Raw genomic sequence first — 19,300 nt, 5'->3', positions numbered from 1 at the left:
ACCTTTGAATGGTTTGACATAGAGAGTCGTGGGTGGTGTCAAGGGACATGGTTTTGAGTCCTTGGACATAATTGGTGCAAATTAGCCCCGCCCCTTCTTCTGATTGGTTGATATTTCATAGTTCCTATTTTCTGCCATAACTTTTGAATGGATTGACATAGAGAGTTGTGGATGGTGTCATTTCTGATATGCTTATAATGATAAGTTGAGTTTTATGTGAACAGCAAAGGCACTTTTTATAGTATTATTGGCCTAGGAATGAGGGGGGAACCCGGGGGGGGGGGGGGCACGGTGGACATGAGTGCAAGGTCCTGTTCATCGCTGCTTGCAGCTTTAATTATAAATTTGATTTGATATCAAATCAAATCAACGAATAAATAAAACAGCAGAACAATAAATCAATAACATAAAAAAAACAATAATAATCACTAAATAATAAATATACCATCCAAAGTATTAATAAATCAAAGAATTAATACATATAATAGCAAATGTGTCTTGTCTCTCCCACAGCTGGATGGAGACAGCACAGTTGGACCTGAGCAGACAGGTGAGGGAACAGACCTGCCGCCAACACGCCCTTGTGTAACGTCGGCCCTCAGGAAGACGCTACTGAGCTGTGTTTGTGCCAGAACGTTGGGGGAAATCCCCGTTCGGTTGGTTACCTCCGGTGCGATGTAATCCGGCGTCCCGCAGAAGGTGGTGGTGGTGACTCCGTCCAGGATTCCCTCCTTGCACATCCCGAAGTCGGCCAGCTTGCAATGTCCCTCTGCGTCCAGCAGGATGTTGTCCAGCTTCAGGTCTCTGCAGAGGAGGAATTAAACAGTAAGTAACAAATAAAATGAAATAAAATGATAAGAAAAGAGGAAAAATAATAAAAAGCCCAAGTTGTTAGGAAGTAAGGGCAGTAGAGTACAGCAGGTACATCTCATTCTTCAATGACAAGTTTCTATACGGTCAAAACGTACAAAGACCGGGTCAAATACAGTATTACAAAAGTAATCTGTAACAATTCGTACGGTGAATTAAACCAATTTGACAATTCTATGCCACAATGTCTGTTTCCAGGTCTTATTTCACACAACTGACGAGAATTACGTTTCTATACGGTCAAAACGTACAAAGGAAGGCCTAACTGAAGAAGATAAAGTCTTGGGCTCATTTGCTCTGAATGTTTCATTTTAATCAAGATGGATCTTGTGTATTCAAGGTATACTTCTCCATACAAATACCCCTTGACCCAAAGATTATTACACTAGGTATATACGCAGCTAAACATAAAATTACACGAAAATACCAAATTCGTATAGACATACAGTATGCCTTTTATTAGCGAAAAGAGTAATAGCCCTCATGGAAAAACATCTGCGGGCCGAGTACAGGAAAATAGATCTCAGAACTTTCTTCCACCATGCCACTTGAAAAAATTAAGAACACGATAAAGGGCAAACAGGCATTATTTGACGGTGTTTGGGGGCCTCTCATTTACTCATTTGGATCATCTGATGGATGAATCTGGGGAATCTTATTAATGTGGCTCTCTGCAGTGGCCAAATCTCAAAGCCATTTCACCTGAAATTCAATGCAAAATTGAAGTACCTAAAAATAATATGATCAACCATAAATATTGCTAACAATATTGCTGTTGTTGTGTTCAGAGGTGTCCCTTGTTTTTTTTGTTTGTTGTCTGTTAAATGTGCGTCTATGCACAAGGTCATTTTCCAGAATCTAAAGATGTACCGTATACATATGAAGGCAAGAGAGTGGGAATTACATTTGTATGTAAATGCAACATGTTAAAGTCAATAAAGGATTGAATCTTTTATTTATTTATTTTTATTCTTTATTTCATTCAAAATAATACAACAAACAACTCAACACAAACACAAACATTCCTAACCCATGAATGAAAGGAGGGAGGAAGAAGAATAATCTTATTTACTCTGCCCCTTTTTTCCAAGAAGTCAAATTACAAAGAACGTAAATTAAAAATTAAAAAAGCAACAACTAAGTAAATAAAAAAATACTAAAATAAAATCAAATAGCCGCCGGCTATGGGTATGTCAATCAAACTTAACTAACATTTATCATTATATGTCGTTAACATATTGGCTTTAATTGTTCTTTTGAATGTAATGTTTGATTTGGAATCTTTGGTTTCTTTGTTCAGATTGTTCCATAAACTGATTTCTTTCACTGAAACACAACATTCCATCAATTTAGTCCTGAATCTTGGTTTTTTAAAGTTATACTTGCTTTCTCTTTTTTCGAATCTTTTCTGAATGTTAATTGGTTAAGTTTTTTTTATGAGCTTTAAACATAATTTGCAGAATACTATAGTCTACTAGTTCATGAAATTTCAACAATTTTAACTGAAGGAATAATGGATTTGTTGAATCTCTATATCGTTTTATACTGATTATTCTTATGGCTCTTTTTTGCAAAATGAAAATTGACTGAATATATGTTTTACAGGCATTTCCCCAAACTTCAACACCTTTCTTTAGTTATTGCAGTAATAAGTCAAGTCCTTCCCAAACCTCCCGGGCTCTCCAGGTGAAACGTACACGGGGATCAGAGCTGCCGGAGAGAAAGTGGAGGTCTGAGCGGGAGAACGACACAAAGAGGAAAGAAAGGAAGAGACAGGGAGCAGTCAGAGATAAGAGCCGCGGCGCTGACAGACGGCAGGGCTGCCCGTGAATGCGGCCGCTCTCAGTTTGATGGTTGGCTGCAACAAAAATGTCAACATCTCCCGGCCGCGGCCCCTGCAGCCATTGAGCCTGAGGAGTTTCCAGAAAACGCAGCCGCCCCGACAAGCGGGCGAGGAGACGGAGCGTGTACGTTTCTGAAGCCGAGCGCTTATGCAAGTGTTCTGTTTTCTTAAGCACCAAAAATACAAAAAAATACAAAAAATAAGCGGGTGGGGTGTTTGGGCTGCCGTGATCTGACGATGAAAAGGTTTTCTCTTCCGTCACGTGTTTGGTCGACGGGGATTTCTAACGCGGTAATTTAGGACCAATGGGAAGAAAATGTCAGCGACAGGCTGAGTACAACCAAACGCTGAACCCCCCCCCATGAAAACATGTTACATAAATGATTGGGTCAATTCCGTTAATTGAATTCCAGATCAAATGTGAGATGTCTGATTACTGGTACGAAGCGGCGGCTCGGACTCCAGCCTGCAGAGCGTCATCTGCTTCCTGTTCGTGCTGCTTTGACTAAACTCTGGAGTGTCCGCTCTCACGCTCACAAATGGCGCTTTTCCACTAGCACCTACTCGGCTCTACTCATCCCAACTTGGTTTCTTTTCCATAACAATTCAGCACCTGGAGCAGAAGTAGGAGGTTGGAGTAAAGCTGCTGTGACGTATTTGATTGTGTATCTAAATGAAGAAGACAACAACACTAAAGATGTAGAACCTGGAGGAGATGATAGATGTGCTGCTGGGTCTGTGGCTTGTGTTCAATATCAAGTTAAAAAATGAGATGTCAGTGTGTGACATTTCCCCCAGTTTGTGTTTCTGTTCTGCCCCGCCTGTCTTCCATCTGCCCTGATTGTTCACACCTGTGTCTCATTACCCCCTTGTGTATATCTGGTCTTGTCTTTCCTTTGCTCCTTGTCGTTCCGTACTGTTTCCTTCCTCCATGTGTCCTGCCAAGTTTTCGTTTTTTTGCTCTTGTGTTTTTTTTTAATCCTGCTCTGGAGCGTTTTTGGTTCTCGCTTTTTTTAAAATAAACCCTGTTTTTGCTGAACTCTGGCCTCTCGCTCTCCTGCATCTGGGTCCTAAACAACCCCTTCCGTGACATGAGAGTGAAAGAAGCTTCAAGCAGCAACGCTTTTAAATTTTTTTAACTCATCTTGGCGCTGCTGATCCCTTTTGAATTATCTCCTCAGCCACCCAGTGTATGAACAACGGGACTCCTCACGAGCAGTAGAGCTGCACGGCCGGCTTCCAAACAAGTGGTTTACCTCGTTTACAGCTCTTTTCAGATGGGTAACAGCGTCTGCAGAAGGAGCCGTAAACAAGAGCAACTGGTAGGACGGTGTGAGCGTCATCGCAGGTTCTGGTTTGGTAGGTCACGCTGAGGTCAGGTTACGGCAAATACCAAACACCATCAGTTCCTGGTTGTCCCTGCCTCTGAAGGCTGGGCCGCCAAAAAGAAATGAAGGAGAGAAGAAATGTGCTGACTCATGTCGCTTTTTAGGTTCAAGTTCACAACATTTTCAGTGCTTTTACGCAGCTGAGACATGTTTGCTCTCATTTTTCTCAACTCTGCCTGAAATCTCCAACGGCCATCTCTCGCGGCCGCCCAGAACAACCCCGCGTTGTGCTGCCGAGCAGCTGGGGGACCCTGCCTTGCTAAAAGGCACATTGACATGGGAAAGAGCGGCACTTGTTCGGAGTTTCTGCAGATGACAGATTAGACGGCGGACTCCGTGTCCGCCCGCCTGCGTAGCCCCCCCCACCCCGGGGCCACTCCTGGGACGTTAACCTGCAGCAGGTCAGACAGACGGATGAATCTAACGCAGGTTGAGCTTAAACAGCTGCTGACATTAATTCTTGTATTACAAATCACCTGCGCTGCAAGGCCGGATATTAGGTGGCTGCAGGTGTTTAGGTGAGCTAATGGAAGGATATTATGGGTGGGAGAAGACACGGACGTCAGCAGCAGTGGATAATCTGAGATGCACCCAGAAATGTGAAGCATGAGTGGGTAAGATCTGCCTTCTGCAAATGTCTGACGTCAGAACTGCACGTGCGTTAGTTGTGCAACTTTATTGACAGGATTGTTTGTGAGCGAGCTGCCGCGGGCTTCGTTTGGAGTTGAACTGGCTCCTCAAGCCGCCGCTCCGCCGTTTGTGTCTGTGGTTTAACCTGCCGGGCTTCAGCCTCATCTCTGCTGCCGAGTCCTCAGGTCCCCGCCCCGTCACTGTGGAGACGCCACTTTGATTAAAGGTTGAATCTTATTCTGAAGCTTTTCCTTTTGCCATGTTCCCCAAATTACACACACTAAGCAATAAATATATGAACCACCCCATGGAAGCAACACGTGTCTGAAACCAGCCAATCATGTGTGACCTGAGTGAATCGTCGGACCCTTGGGTTTTCTCATACATTTGTTTTTTCTTCAGTGGTGGGACTTGGCAGGTCTTGGCGGGACTTGGCGGGTCGTGGTGGGATTTGGCAGGTCTTGTTGGGTCTTGTTGGGTCTTGTTGGGTCTTGTTGGGTCTTGGCGGGTCGTGGCGGGACTTGGCGGGTGTTGTTGGGTCTTGGCGGGTCTTGACGGGACTTGGCGGGTCGTGGCGGATCGTGGCAGGTCTTGATAGGTCTTGGTGGGTCTTGGTAGGTCTTGGCAGATCTTGGTGGGTCTTGGTAGGTCTTGGTAGGTCTTGGTGGGTCTTTTGTGGGTCTTGGCAGGTCTTTATGGGTCTTGGTAGGTCTTGGTGGGTTTTGGTAGGTCTTTGGTAGGTCTTGACAGGTTCTGCCTCCGTCCATGAAGCTGCACCTGTGCTACGAGCCGTCTACAAGCCGTGCTCCAACTACGGTGCAGCTTTGGGGCCTTCAGTGATGTTTAGTATGGTGAATTGGTTTAATTCACCGTACTAAATGTTAGATTACTTTCGTAATACTGTATTTGACCCGGTCTTTGTACGTTTTGACCGTATAGAAACGTAATTCTTGCCATTGTAAGAATGAGATGTACCTGCTGGACTCTACTGCCCTTACTTTGTAACAACTTGTGCTTTTTATTATTTTACCTCTTTTCTTATCATTTTATTTGTTATTTACTGTTAAATTGTGTCTCGCTGCTTTTAATGTTGATGTAAAGCAATTTGAATGACCTTGTGTTGAATTGTGCTATACTAATAAACTTGCCTTGCCTTGCCTTTAGCTTGATAACTGTTTCTGCTTATAGTTTACAATCAGGCATCAAACCCAACACACGTCAGCCCCCTTACAAAAACCTTCAATGACAGGTGTCAGTATGGGTGTGTGCTGCGATCCTGCACGATCCAGACCAACCGTGGGTCACGTGTACAACCGCTCTGACGTAGCTCGTGCATATTGTTGACAACTTTTACAAACGTCTACATTCAATCAACAGCGGGCCTTGAGCTGCTCCCGCAGATCCTCCAGCTGACAAGCATCTCCGAGCTTCTGCAGCCGGGAACGGCCAAAAGTGGTTCAGCCTGTTGAGAGCCAGATGAAACGTGTCGACGCCAAACATGCGACGTTCCCAGGGCGCGGCGTGCAGCAGCAGCTGGGAGGTCTGGTAAGTGAGAGACGCAGGGATGGCAGCCGTTTGTGCAGAGAACCCAGATCTGGGCAGAGATAGCGACACTGGCTGATGGCGGTGGCGGGACGGCGTGCTGTGACCACCAGGGGAATCGCAGGAGCTTTAATATCGCTCAATAAACTCCGTCAATAAACAGACGATGCTCTGCTGCACCGAGGAGCACACACACACACACACACACACACACACACACACACAGGCCAATCAGGCGCGACGGAGAGCATTTCCTGTGTTTCGTGGTAAGATTTTTCCATGACGTCCTCCACGGTAGCCCCTGTGCTCCGTGACAGCTAACCCCGCACCCTCTATCTTCCTCCCATCCCTCCATCCCTCCTTCCCTCCATCCCTCCTCCTGGGTGACCAAGTGATCCAAACACACATCTGGTCAAATACACAAACACTCAGACCGTTGCTGCTGGTGTATTTCTACGTGAGACGCAGATCAGGCTGGGAAGATATCCAAATAAACAAACTGCAAACTGCAGGGCTCCAGTATTAGTTTGTTTGTGTTATATTAGTTGTGAACCGACAAACGCTGAAACAAACCGGGATGTTATTTACTCCGCCGTCGCCCTGGAACGCTTTAAAATGCGTATAACTGCTCCAGAGCTGTTATCACGAGCAGCTTTAGGAAAAGACGTTTGAGATACTGGAAGTAAAACCATAAATGGCAGAAGGATGTAGAGCAGGACTCAGGTGAAACCATGATCCCACTGCATATCCAGCTCCTCAGTGGGGGGGGGGGGGGGGGGGGGGGGGTTCCACATAAAAAGCATGAGCACATTTCATGAGTTTGTAAAAATGTCATATATCAGTTCAGGGAGGCCCAAATATTTGAAGGAGCTTTGTGTAAGACTGTAGGCTAAAATATCCCAAAATAACCTCGAAACAGCAGGAGAACGAGAAGAAACTAAAGCAGTCACACATGATGACTGTGTATTTGGCTGCTGAGATATCTACCGAGTTACGGTACTATACAGGACTGTCTCAGAAAATTAGAATATTGTGATAAAGTTCTTTATTTTCTGTAATGCAATTAAAAAAACTAAAATGTCATACATTCTGGATTCATTACAAATCAACTGAAATATTGCAAGCCTTTTATTATTTTTTAATATTGCTGATTATGGTTGTCAGTTTAAGATTAAGATTCCCAGAATATTCTAATTTTTTGAGATAGGATATTTGAGTTTTCTTAAGCTGTAAGCCATGATCAGCAATATTAAAATAATAAAAGGCTTGCAATATTTCAGTTGATTTGTAATTAATCCATTTTTGTCCAACGTTCCTGTAGTTTCTTGTGCCGGCCCCCCTTTTTTCTCTTTTGTGCATGTTTGCAGGCCGGAGCCTCGGGAGCTGCGTTCTGGCCTGCGGCCCCAGTCCCCCCCCCCCCATCCCCGGTCATCCCATTGCTGCTTCCACCTGCCTACGTGAATGTTTGCTGTGTGCTACTGACGCCCCCCCCCCCCCCTCCCCTCTGATCATCCTGTTGCTGCTTCCACCTGCCTGCTGTGTGCTGCTGAGGTCCCTGACTCCCCCAGTCTGGCCTTCAGCAGGAGGGTCCCCCCTTATGAGCCTGGTCCTGCTCAAGGTTTCTTCCCTCCTAAAGGGGAGTTTTTAGTTGCCGCTGTTTGGCTTAAGGCTTTTCTCCCACTATCTGGAATGAATGTATTCTTGAGTCTATAAGGTAACAACAATATAATAATAAGATAACCTTGTTTGAATTGTAAAATGGGTTTGGCTAAATACAATCTTTGACTAAAACGAGACTAAAATGCTCCGGCTTTTAGTCGACTGAAACTTGAAAAGACTAAAGGAGTATGAACGTGACTAAAACGAATAAAAACTAAATTGACCCAAAGACTAGACTAAAACTAAAATTGCAACAGGCTGCCAAAAACAACACTGCAGAACATACAACAGTGTTACAGATGCTTTGGGCAGATAGATTTATTTGTTTATTTATTCTCATTTTCCATAGATATTGTGGTTGAACCTTATCGCAAATTCTTTTGGTCACGATAACCTCGCATGAAGATCTGATACCACGACAATCCCAGCCTTAACTCAAACACAAATACAAGTACAAGTACAAGTACGAAGCAGATCCAGTTTAGTTCAGACGGAGAAATGACAAGACAAAGACTAAGAGTTTGATTTGGTTCAAACACACACCTCTTGATGTGACACACGACCGGTGCAACAACCGCTGCATCAGTGTGTGTGTGTGTGTGTTTACGCAGACCGACATCTGCCCCCAAACCGGTCCCAACCTGCTCTGTCAACTGTATCACCTGCACACATCACGCCGGGCCACGTTCGGTCACATAGCAGAGCTGAAAGGACTGGAACACGCGGCGCGCTCCTCCGTTTCCATGTGGAAGGAGGGCTGGTGGCCCGGCGCTGGCAGCAGCAGAGACAAGCATCAGAGCTGCAGGAGGGAGGGGGGGAGCTGGGACACAACGTTCCCAAAGCACTTGTTCATCCTCCTCTGGACAACAAAGTGGGCCAGGAAGGAGGGAGCGCCAGGCATCGGCGCAGGGAGAGCGGATCAGGTAGCTCGCTCAACTGAGCCATCATGAATTAACACGCAATCACAAGTATGTGTGTGTGTGTGTGTGTGTGTGTGTGTGTGTGTTTCCCCTGCGGCCTCTGACAAAGAAATATTCACAGTTGAAACAGCGTGACTGAGAAAACACCGCTGAGAGCCTGAACCATTAATCTCAGAGGCTGAAAACGCCAAATGCACTCAGCGCATTAGGAAGCTCCACAGCCAGCTGGATTCCTCCTGCAGGTGCCGGTAGGAACTCTGCAAAATACAAACACCCCCTCATGACGGAGGGCAGGTAGATGTGGGGCGAAAGCTGAGGGGGAAATAAGAGCGGAGGAGTTGGGGGCTCAAGAATCCTCCAAAGCTGTTTTCATCTCAAAGATGTAACACGCAAAGAAAACAGACCTCAGTGCTAATTGGATCCAGAAGCTCCGGCGGGTTTTCCAGAGGAAAGAAACACCGAGATCCAAACCAGCGTCGCCGGGGTCAGGAGACGGTCTGGATCGGTGCTCCAGACGTTTCTCCATAGAAGGACTTGCTTATTTCAGCAAGTCAAAGGATCAAAAACGAATGTTTCAACATTTGATACGTTGTCACACTGCAGAATCAAAATGTTACCAGGAATATTTGTCTTATTTCTAGTTAAAATGTCGCATTTTTAGTCAAAAAATCTCATTACACTTAAAACAAGAGTCATTACCAGAAAAATAACTTTTATTTGACAATTTTCACCTGTTTCAAGTACATTTTCACTTGAAATAAGTAGAAAAATCTGCCAGTGGAACAAGATTTATCTTCTCCTACAAGCAAAAAGAATCTTGTTCCACTGGCAGATTTTTCTACTTATTTTAAGTGAGAATCTACTTGAAACAGGTGAACATTTTAGTTTTTTCCAGTGATGTCTTGTTTTAAGTGTAATGAGATTTTTTGACTAAAAATGAGACATTTTAACTAGAAATAAGACAAATATTCTTATTAAAATTTTAAGTTTTTGCAGTGCATTTAACTACACAGCATCACTTGTAAACAGACTTGTGTTAAAGGACCTTTTACATTTTGTCTTGGTTGTTTTGGAAGCTGCACTGCAAAAACTCAAAATCTTAACAAGAATATTTTTCTTATTTCTAGTTAAAATGTCTCATTTTTAGTAAAAAAAAATCTCATTACACTTAAAACAAGACTCATCACTGGAAAAAACTAAAATGTTCACCTGTTTCAAGTAGATTTTCACTTAAAATAAGTAGAAAAATCTGCCAGTGGAACAAGATTTTTTTGCTTGTAATGAGAAAATAAATGTTGTTCCACTGGCAGATTTTTCTACTTATTTCAAGTGAAAATGTACTTGAAACAGGTGAAAATTGTCAAATAAAAAGTTATTTTTCTGGTAATGAGTCTTGTTTTAAGTGGAATTAGATTTTTTGACTAAAAATGAGACTAGAGACTAGAAATAAGATAAATATTCTTGGTAAGATTTTGAGTTTTTGCAGTGTAAAGTGGTGTGTTAGTTGTTATTTATATCTTATTCACAGTATTTTAAGTTATTTTCACTGAAATTCATAAAGTAATATTTTAATAAGTGCCGAAATGAGTTTTTGCAGTGTGGGTTTTCATTGGTGCTCTCTTTATGACGTCACAAAGAGGGGCGTGTCATACCCAGACATGGACTCTGGGCCGAGTTTCTTTTAAAACCCCGATTGGGAAGCCAAAGGCAACAGTTAAAAAAAACAAAACAAAACAATAAACAATAAAGCTCTCTGATTGTAACTCTGTGACTAATTTGACTTTAATTGTCAACCAAAGAAAGAAAGAAAAAAACCACATGGAGATATTCTCACTGCTGAAACGTTCCAAGCAAGGCCCTCCTCCTTCATTAATGGGACCATTGTCACACAACAATGAACCCGGTCCGCCGGTGCCAGCAGGACTGGACCTGCTGCTCCGAGATCACGGCTGCAAAACTTCCCCAGACCAAGAAATGAAAACAAATTCACGGATGTTTAGCATTTATAATGTGATGCTTTATTTTCTGAGTTTCATTCCTTTAAATAGCTTTTCTCCGCACATCTGCAGCTGCTCTTTTTCTCCCCTTCTCCTTTATATAGTAACAAAAAAGCTGCGAAAACATAAACTGCACCGTCATCTTTGCAGCTTTTTTCTGTTTTTATGAAAGAATGAATCAGTGAAAAGCCTCTTTCATCACGCTCTTGTCAGCATGCGAGAGCTTGGCCTGCAGCGAAGTCCTGCAGCAAAGTCCTGTAGCAAAGTCCTGTAGCAAAGTCCTGTAGCAAAGTCCTGCAGCAAAGTCCTGCAGCAAAGTCCTGCAGCAAAGTCCTGCAACAAAGTCCTGCAACAAAGTCCTGCAACAAGGTCCTGCACGTCATCCCACAACTGACATTTTTATACTTTTGTACCATCTTTAACACAAGTTGTCTTTTTAACACTTCAGTCTTCATTTGTTCCTACGTTAACTGTCTTACAGCTCACAGTTTCAAATATTCATCCAAGCTGATATCTGGCAGGTGAATCACAGCAGACATGTTGCGCTTGGCTTTTATCCAGAAAACTGACAGGCGTTCATTTGTCTTGGGGCTGTTAGTTTGAGGCGACGGCTGGCGTTTATATTTCATGTTGTCTGAAAATCAAAATAATGAATCGACAATATTGTAATCACATAAAACAAGACGCGACAAGATGGAGGGAGATATCAGGACATTTCAACTGTTATATCACCTGTTAAAAATTGAGAATCAGCATAAAATCAGGACAAAATCAGGACAAAGTCCCAGGAAAAGTAGAGGAGTTGACCTTCCTCCATCACATGTAACGCAGCTCTAACAAGATGGAGAGTATTGTTGTTTTTGTCAGCCTGTTTTTAATTTTAGTTTAGTTTTAGTTTTAGTCTAGTCTTTTGGTCAAGCTATCATTTTAGTTTTTATTAATTTTAGTCACGTTCATTCTCCTTTTAGTCATGTCAAGTTTCAGTCGACTAAAAGTCTGAGCATTTTACTCTTATTTTAGTCAGAATTGTCCCGGACCATTTTACTCTAGTTTTAGTCAAAGATTGTATTTATCCAAACCTATTTTACAATTCAAACAAGGTTATCTTGTTATTATATTATTGTTACCTTATAGACTCAATAATACATTCATTCCAGATACAGAAGACTCTAATTTGAGTTTACAACATATTTATTTTTCCGCATTTCTCCCCATCTTTGTCTTTTTGAACGACACATTGGGTTGTCTTTTCCACGTCTATGTAGGAAAGAGTATCCAAAGATGGATCTTCTTCTTCTCCCCCCTAGAGCAGATCCCCACGTTTCTCTATGTAACTTTGTTTTTAATTAACGTGAACCTAGAGCTCTGCGTTAACGGCATCAGCCTCTAACTCTGCAGCTGCATCTTCTGGATCTGATTCCCCGCTGCAGCGACTGGGATTGAGGACTAACGTCACCCAGCAGAACTAAACCAGAGGAAACTACTGAAAAAACATGGACATTAAGAATCTTTGTTAGAACATTTCGTCTGGTTTTGGTCAACGAAAATGAAGACACATTTTAGCAGAGTTTTTATTTGTAATCTACCTTTTAGTCTCGTTTTTGTTCCTCTACAATATTGCATTATATATTTAATTTTCGTTATCATCACATGACCAGCATTTTCCTCAGGTGATGAGGGTCCGTTGACGACGATATTTAGTCATAATTTTCGATGACGAAAGCAACTTTAATGGTGACCACAGCAGATGTACGTGGGATATTTAGGGTCTTGTTTTCTGTCATTTAGGAGAACAATGTCTCATTTTCCATCCCGGGTTGGGATGCTGAGGCTCACATAGCACTTAACTCGTACCGGTGGTCCCACCAGGTCCATCTGCAGCCCCGCGGGTGGAAGCCCGGCCAAACTGTCCTCCTTGTTTCAAGTTCCATCAAAGTCTAAATGGTCCTAGTCTGGCTCGTCTCCAGGACCTGAAACCCCCTCCGCCGTTATAAGGTGGCCGATCAAAGAGGAGCCACTTGAGGTGTTTCGGGGAAACAAAGGATAAAAAGCCTTAACGCAAAGGCCTTTACCGGAAAGTGAAGATATTTCTAGACCCCAGTGGTGATAATTCATCCTCCCAACATGGAAACAGATGTGCCGCACACAGACGCACGCTCACGGTGCACGATGAGAAAATCCAAACATGTCATTAAACCTTCATTTGATGAAAACCGGTCAGGAAAAAACATTTGTTCATCTGCAGATATTTTGGGAGGAATCAGGCCGAGCCCCCCACAATGGTGTTATGGTTCAGCCGAGCGCTCGCGGCTGACTCACAATGATATTATGACTGAGCAAGTCCACGCAGACAGATAATACCTGGGGCAGAGGGACCGTGAGGTCACTGCAGCCCCCACGTGCAGACGGAGACTCTCCCGGGTCCAGTCAGAGTTTCATGACCAAAGACAATATTTAGAAATACGTTTCATTGTGAATGTGAGCAGGAACGCGCGGCGAGCGGCTGGCGACAAACATCACTTTGTGCTGCAATTAGCCCCAGTGTCAGGACACTTCCTGAGGGACTGGAACCAGCAGAGGCTCTGCAGCCTGAGCTCTGGGGGCTCTGGGAGCTCTGGGAGCTCTGGGAGCTCTGGGAGCTCTGGGAGCCGTCATGGCCCATGGGTTTCACGCCGGCAACCCACGCTGGGTCACACTGAACAACTCAAACCCCTTTAGGAGCCATTGTGTCTCCCAGTTTTAAGGCTTTTAAATTTTTAAAAAGCTATGAAGTTTCATGGGTTAAATCAGGGGTCGGCAACCCGCGGAGCCGCATGCGGCTCTTTAGCGCAGCCCTAGTGGCTCCCTGGAGCTTTTTAGAAAATGTTTGACCTTTTTTTTCCTTTTTTTCTTCTTTTTTTTCCTTTTTTCTCTTTTTTTCTTCTTTTTTCTTTTTTTTTCCTTTTTTTTCTCTTTTTTTCTTATTTTTTCCTTTTTTTCTCTTTTTTTCGTCCTTTTTTCTTTCCTTTTTAATCTCAACATTTTTACTTTTTTCTCGAAATTTGGACTTTTTTGTCGACATTTTGACTTTTTTCTCAATTTTTCGACTTTTTTCTCGACATTTCGACTTTTTTTCTCAAGATTGTACTTCAACATTAATCTTGACATTTTCAACTTTTTTCTCGACATTTCGACTTTTTTCTCAAAGTGCATAATGAAAAAAAAATCTTCCCCCAGTTCTAACTAATATAGATACATGCAGCATGTGTTGTCTTCATTCTAAGGCTGATACAAGACTTTTCAAATTTTGCGGCTCCAGAAATATTAGTTTTTCAACATTTTGGGTTGCCGACCCCATTTTGGGTTGCCGACCCCTGGGTTAAATGCAGACAAGCAGCTGCATGGATGGAGTTTGTCTTTGCACCGCAGGATGGTGGGAGTTCAGCTTTGGAAATACTTGGTTATTAAATAAAGTACAAGAATAAATATCAGTTTGTGCAGGATGAGTTTTACTTCTCTGATTGACCGAAACCGCTGCAGCACCGCATCATCTGAGCTGCACCGTCTGAGCTGCACTAGCAATGAATCATGTCCTAGCACTAACTACTATATAAATGATATGTTCTCCACCGAGGAAGCTCAAATGTCCTGTGGTCAGTGAATGCAGCCTCTAAATTTAGACTCCTGACACACGACGCAAAGCCGTGACCTCTTGTTTACGTGGAGTTCATCTCTGATTCATGGAGACCATCTACTACTAAAGTCCACTCAACAGCGGCCTGACCTCCCACGACTCCCGCCGGAGCTGGAACGGCGCGCTCACCTATAAACCACGCCGTGCCGGTGCAGGAACATCAGGGCCGACGTGACCTCGGCGGCGTAGAAACGAGACCGGGCCTCGTCGAACTTCCTGGACCGCTGAATCTGGAACATCAGGTCGCCGCCGTTCACGTACTCCATCACGAAGAACAACCGGTCCTGCACAGAGAGGAGACGGACAGTTATTATTTATTACCACCACGGTGAGCGAGTCTGACCTCCAAAGACCCGCCGTACACACGTGTGGACGTCATCATATTCAACCTGGTAACCGGGGCAACAGCAGCAGGAAACAAGCCTGCAGCGCGTCTTAGGAGGTTAACAGGACCGCTGCTTCTGCTTGACCACAAGCATCTAGTACAACTGTGAGGTTTTAGTTTAGTTTAGTTTATTTCGGTCATTTACATTAAAGATGTTTGCATATACACACTGTATATGTATACACACAGGTATATATATATATATATATATATGTACACATTTTTTTTTTTTAGACCAAAAAGGTATAGGCTGAAGCCTCATGGCTTATTTTGCCTATCCTTTTCAACAAAAGGCAGACTACAGAAAAGGAAAAAAAGATATTAATAAGAAGAAAGAAAGAAATAAGAAGAAAACGAAAAAAAAAACAAACAAAACAAAGAAAATTAACAAAGAAGAGAAGAAAATAAATGTGGTCACTCACGATTGAGGACAGCATAATTTAGACAGTTGGATATTTAATATCAAGATAATTTATACTAGTATTCTATATTTATCTATTATTTTAGATTTATACTTTTTTTTTAATTTGTAAATTGAGCTACTGTTCTTGGCCATTTCTGCTCAAAAATACCATAGCCCCTTAAAGAGCATATTGCAGGTTGGAGACCCCTGTGAATCAATGTGTAGGAAAATAATGTAGGAACTGAATTTTCATTGAAATACGCATAAATATATACTACAGTGACCTCCGGAGTTGTTTTTGTGAGAGTATTTTACTTCCGCATCTGAAAAAGTTGAACCGGAAGTGACGTGACATCAGGGAGCGCGGTGAAGATCTGCGTTTTCGACCACATTCATAAGCATTCCAAACCTGTAGATCATCTGGTCATCCGGCCTCCGGGCCGCCTCTGCGGCGCAGCCCCCCGGGAGGGGGCTACGTGTGTACGGGGTCTGGGCAGTCAGATGGGGCAGAACTGTGGAGACTGCTCCCTGGTGTGACGTCATATGACGCGGTGTTCGGAAAAAAAAGCGTTTGTACGAGCTTGGCTAAAATCAGCCACTTTTTCCTCTGAATACGTGCCCTTATGTCTTGTAAAACATATTAAATCCTACATTAACTTCTCACATAGTCATTTTCACATAAGGTCAGGTATCATTTTTGAAAAAATTCTAACCTGCAATATGCTCTTTAAGTTGTAGCTACTTCCCCTCACTTGGAACAACTCCAGGACACAGCGTGGGAGCATCTGGTTGTGTGCCTTGTACATTGTTATTGCTGTCTTGAAATTGATTAAATCGTATAATTTATTTTATAAAACTGTGAGATTTTTCATTAAGTCACAATTGAAACAGAATTACCGTCTTCCACCTTGGTAATATGGTAAAAATAAGGAGAACCTTATCTCACTTCTAGACTGGACTTGTGCAAATCCTTCCTCCGAGGATGTCCTAAGAGGATTCAGCAGCTTCCAGCTGCAGCTCTCATGGATGTTAGCATCATATTTCTCATCCCTGAGCTTTGTGGTACATCCAGGTTTGGGTGGCATGATACCCTGAAGAGCCCAGCGCCTCCTCGCCTGAAACAACCCGGTTCCACATCTGAATTCTAATAAACCGGAGTATAACTGGGCTAAATGTGGTTAAATGGTCTGGATAAACCTGGATAAACCTGAATAAACCAGTTTTTTTGCCTCAAGATGACTTTCATTGTGAACTCTCTCTAAACTAAGTAATTGAAACTGAATTGAACTAAATGTATTTGAGCAGAAGTTGGTGAGAATGTGAGTAAAACATGGTTCAGAAGAGAAGTACTTTGTTTTTCCAAAGACTTTCACTACTAAGCAAATATTCATAGTGTAGACGTAGAAAAATACAGCTTAACAGGAAGTACTTAAACAGAAATGTTGCTGTTAAGATGATTTTATACTGCAATGGTCTTTTTTGTTTACCTTATACATGCCAGTTTAATATTTGTTATGAAAATGTCATTTATTCCTAAGATTACATCTTGATTGCTATCAAACATTATTTCTGATCGTTTTGTTTTTTTAACATCAAAACTTTTCATTGAAACATTGGAAGGCAGATTGACTTTGGAAACAATGTTTTTTTTATTTTTCTCCACAAAAGCAACAGAATACTACATTTAATATTTCCAGCCACATGAAACCATGACCAGACATTCCTCCGTGTGAATGAGTGGCAAACACGTATAGTCCCCCCCTCACTGGACCTTCCTGTGACACCCACTCAGAAAACACTGCTGCTGCTGCGACGCCCTGCAAGCTCTCCCAAACCTCCGGAGAAAACAAACTTCCTGGAACCCTGCTCACTTTCTTCATATAGGAAATAAGAGAGAGCGTGTATGTGGATAGAGAGAGAGAGAGAGAGAGCTGTGATATAAACAGCAGCATATATAAGAAAACAGTCGGTCAGAGTCAGAGTGTGACTCAGACTCTGCACCGCTGGCTGTTGGGATGACATGTGCTCTAAATCAGTGGTTTAGTGGTTTTTCCTTCCTTTTTTACCCCCCTACTTGTGTCTAAGACCAGCCAGTCCCCCCGACCCGTACGTACTGGCACCAAAAGAGTAAAGTGATTTGTTACAAATCTTTAATTGAAAAAATGAACATTAATTATGTTTTGTGATACATTTCTCTTTGGGTTTACCTTGTATACATATGACTTTGTCTATCTCACCTTCATTTTGTGTCACCAATGTATAAAATACGCACAAAAAATAATTGCAAGGACATAAAATAATGTCTGAAAAATGTCTCTTTTAATATGAGAGCAAAAATTTGTAACATTTTTCCTTTAACAACCTGTTGGAGAAGTAGTATGATTAATTGTTGAATAATGATATAATAAGTTTTTAAGTTTTTATCCTGCTAAATAACTTTTAGCAATTATTTTAAATATATTTGAAATATATTTTAGTCCTTTTAAAATACTACGTGGGTTTATACAGACTTGGATTACATATTCCATTAGGTGTGTTATTATTTTTTATTTATTTAACATGCGCAAATATAATTTTTACAACTGCATATCCTCAAAGCAGACAAAGTTTCACACACCCCCAGGTTGGGAGACACTGCTCTAAAGGCATGTGTGCATGTGTAGACTGTAGGTTTACATGTATGTTTGCATGTGGATGTGTGTGTATAGACTTCAACAAAGGGGAACCCCCTTGTCGTGATGTACATGAAAGGTTTGTAGACCTTCACAAAGACGTCGGAGGTGTGAAAACACACATTCAGTCTTCATGGAGATTAATGTCTTCATGTATATCGTTACTGTACGTGATGACGTACAGTCGTGGAATCCTACTAATTTGGACGCAGCTGGGAGCATTAAAAAATCTGAAGAACACCGTTTGAGAACCCTCTGACACGTTTCACACCGTTTTCTCACTCATTTCTTCCCTTTTACATGCTTTCACATTACAGTAAGGACATAGCTTGATAAGTCTCTCCAATCACTTTACTGAACAAATGAGTCTGTAATAGAGGGACAAAGGCAGGACTCAAGGTTGTGACTTCATGTGTTGCCCACAATTTCAGATCCAAATTGAAATTTTGCAATATTAATTATTGACTAAGTTACAGTTAAATTAAAGTACATTTTATAAAGTGAAGTGAAGTGGACTCCATCCATCCATCCGTCCATCTTCTTCCACTCATACGTTACCGGGCAGCAGTCTTAGCAGCGATGCCCAGACTTCCCTAACCCCAGACACTTCCCAGACGTCCGCTTGTATTCCCAATTATCTCCTTTCGGTCATAAACCAAAGTACATGACCATAGGTGAGGATTGTAGCATAGATTGACCGGTAAATCATCAGCTTCCCCTTTCGACTCTTTCTTCACCACGATGGTCCGGTACACCGACCCCAACTATGGACGCTGCACCGATCCGTCTGTCAATCTCACGCTCAATCTTTCCCTCACTTGTGAACAAGACCCGGAGATACTTGAACCACCTGAGGCAGGACTTCTCCATTGCTGCCGCGTCGCACTCGGCCTCAAACCGCCCCAGCACATGCTGAAAGTCCCGGTCTGATGAAGCCAACAGGACAACATCATCTGCAAAAAGCAGAGATGAAATCCTGAGGTTCCCAATCCGGATCCCCTCCGGCCCCTGGCTGCGCCTAGAAATCCTGTCCATAACAATTGTGAACAGAACCGGTGACAAAGGGCAGCCCTGCCAGAGTCCAACATGCACCGGGAACAAGTCTGACCTACTGCCGGCAATGCGAACCAGACTCCTGCTCCGATCATAGATACCCCTTTTACACCAAACTGGTTCCAGGGCTGGTGCTAATGCTGGTGCTAGAGCCGGTTCGCGGTTGGTTCTAAGTAAGAACCGGTTGAGAACCGTTTGCTTTTACACAAGCTGGTGCTGGCCAGCAGCTCGCCAGAGAGCCACGTCATCACGTTACTTTGTATAC

The 19,300-nt window shown here is 42.8% G+C and overlaps 1 protein-coding gene across 1 annotated transcript in view; it reads right to left on the bottom strand.

Moving 5' to 3' along the window:
- LOC133463220 (protein kinase C epsilon type-like) overlaps positions 1–19,300 on the bottom strand; it is a 137,521-nt gene that overhangs the window by 9,972 nt on the left and 108,249 nt on the right. The window contains exons 11-12 of the mRNA XM_061744621.1: positions 14,652–14,806; positions 666–804 (exon numbers count right to left, since the gene is read on the bottom strand). Coding sequence (XP_061600605.1) covers positions 666–804; positions 14,652–14,806 — 294 coding nt within the window. The remainder of the gene's footprint in view (positions 1–665; positions 805–14,651; positions 14,807–19,300) is intronic.

This window comes from Cololabis saira, chromosome 17 (genome assembly GCF_033807715.1).
Source record: "Cololabis saira isolate AMF1-May2022 chromosome 17, fColSai1.1, whole genome shotgun sequence".
NCBI classification, from domain to species: Eukaryota; Metazoa; Chordata; class Actinopteri; order Beloniformes; family Belonidae; genus Cololabis; species Cololabis saira.
This window is presented reverse-complemented; position numbering and strand designations above follow the sequence as displayed.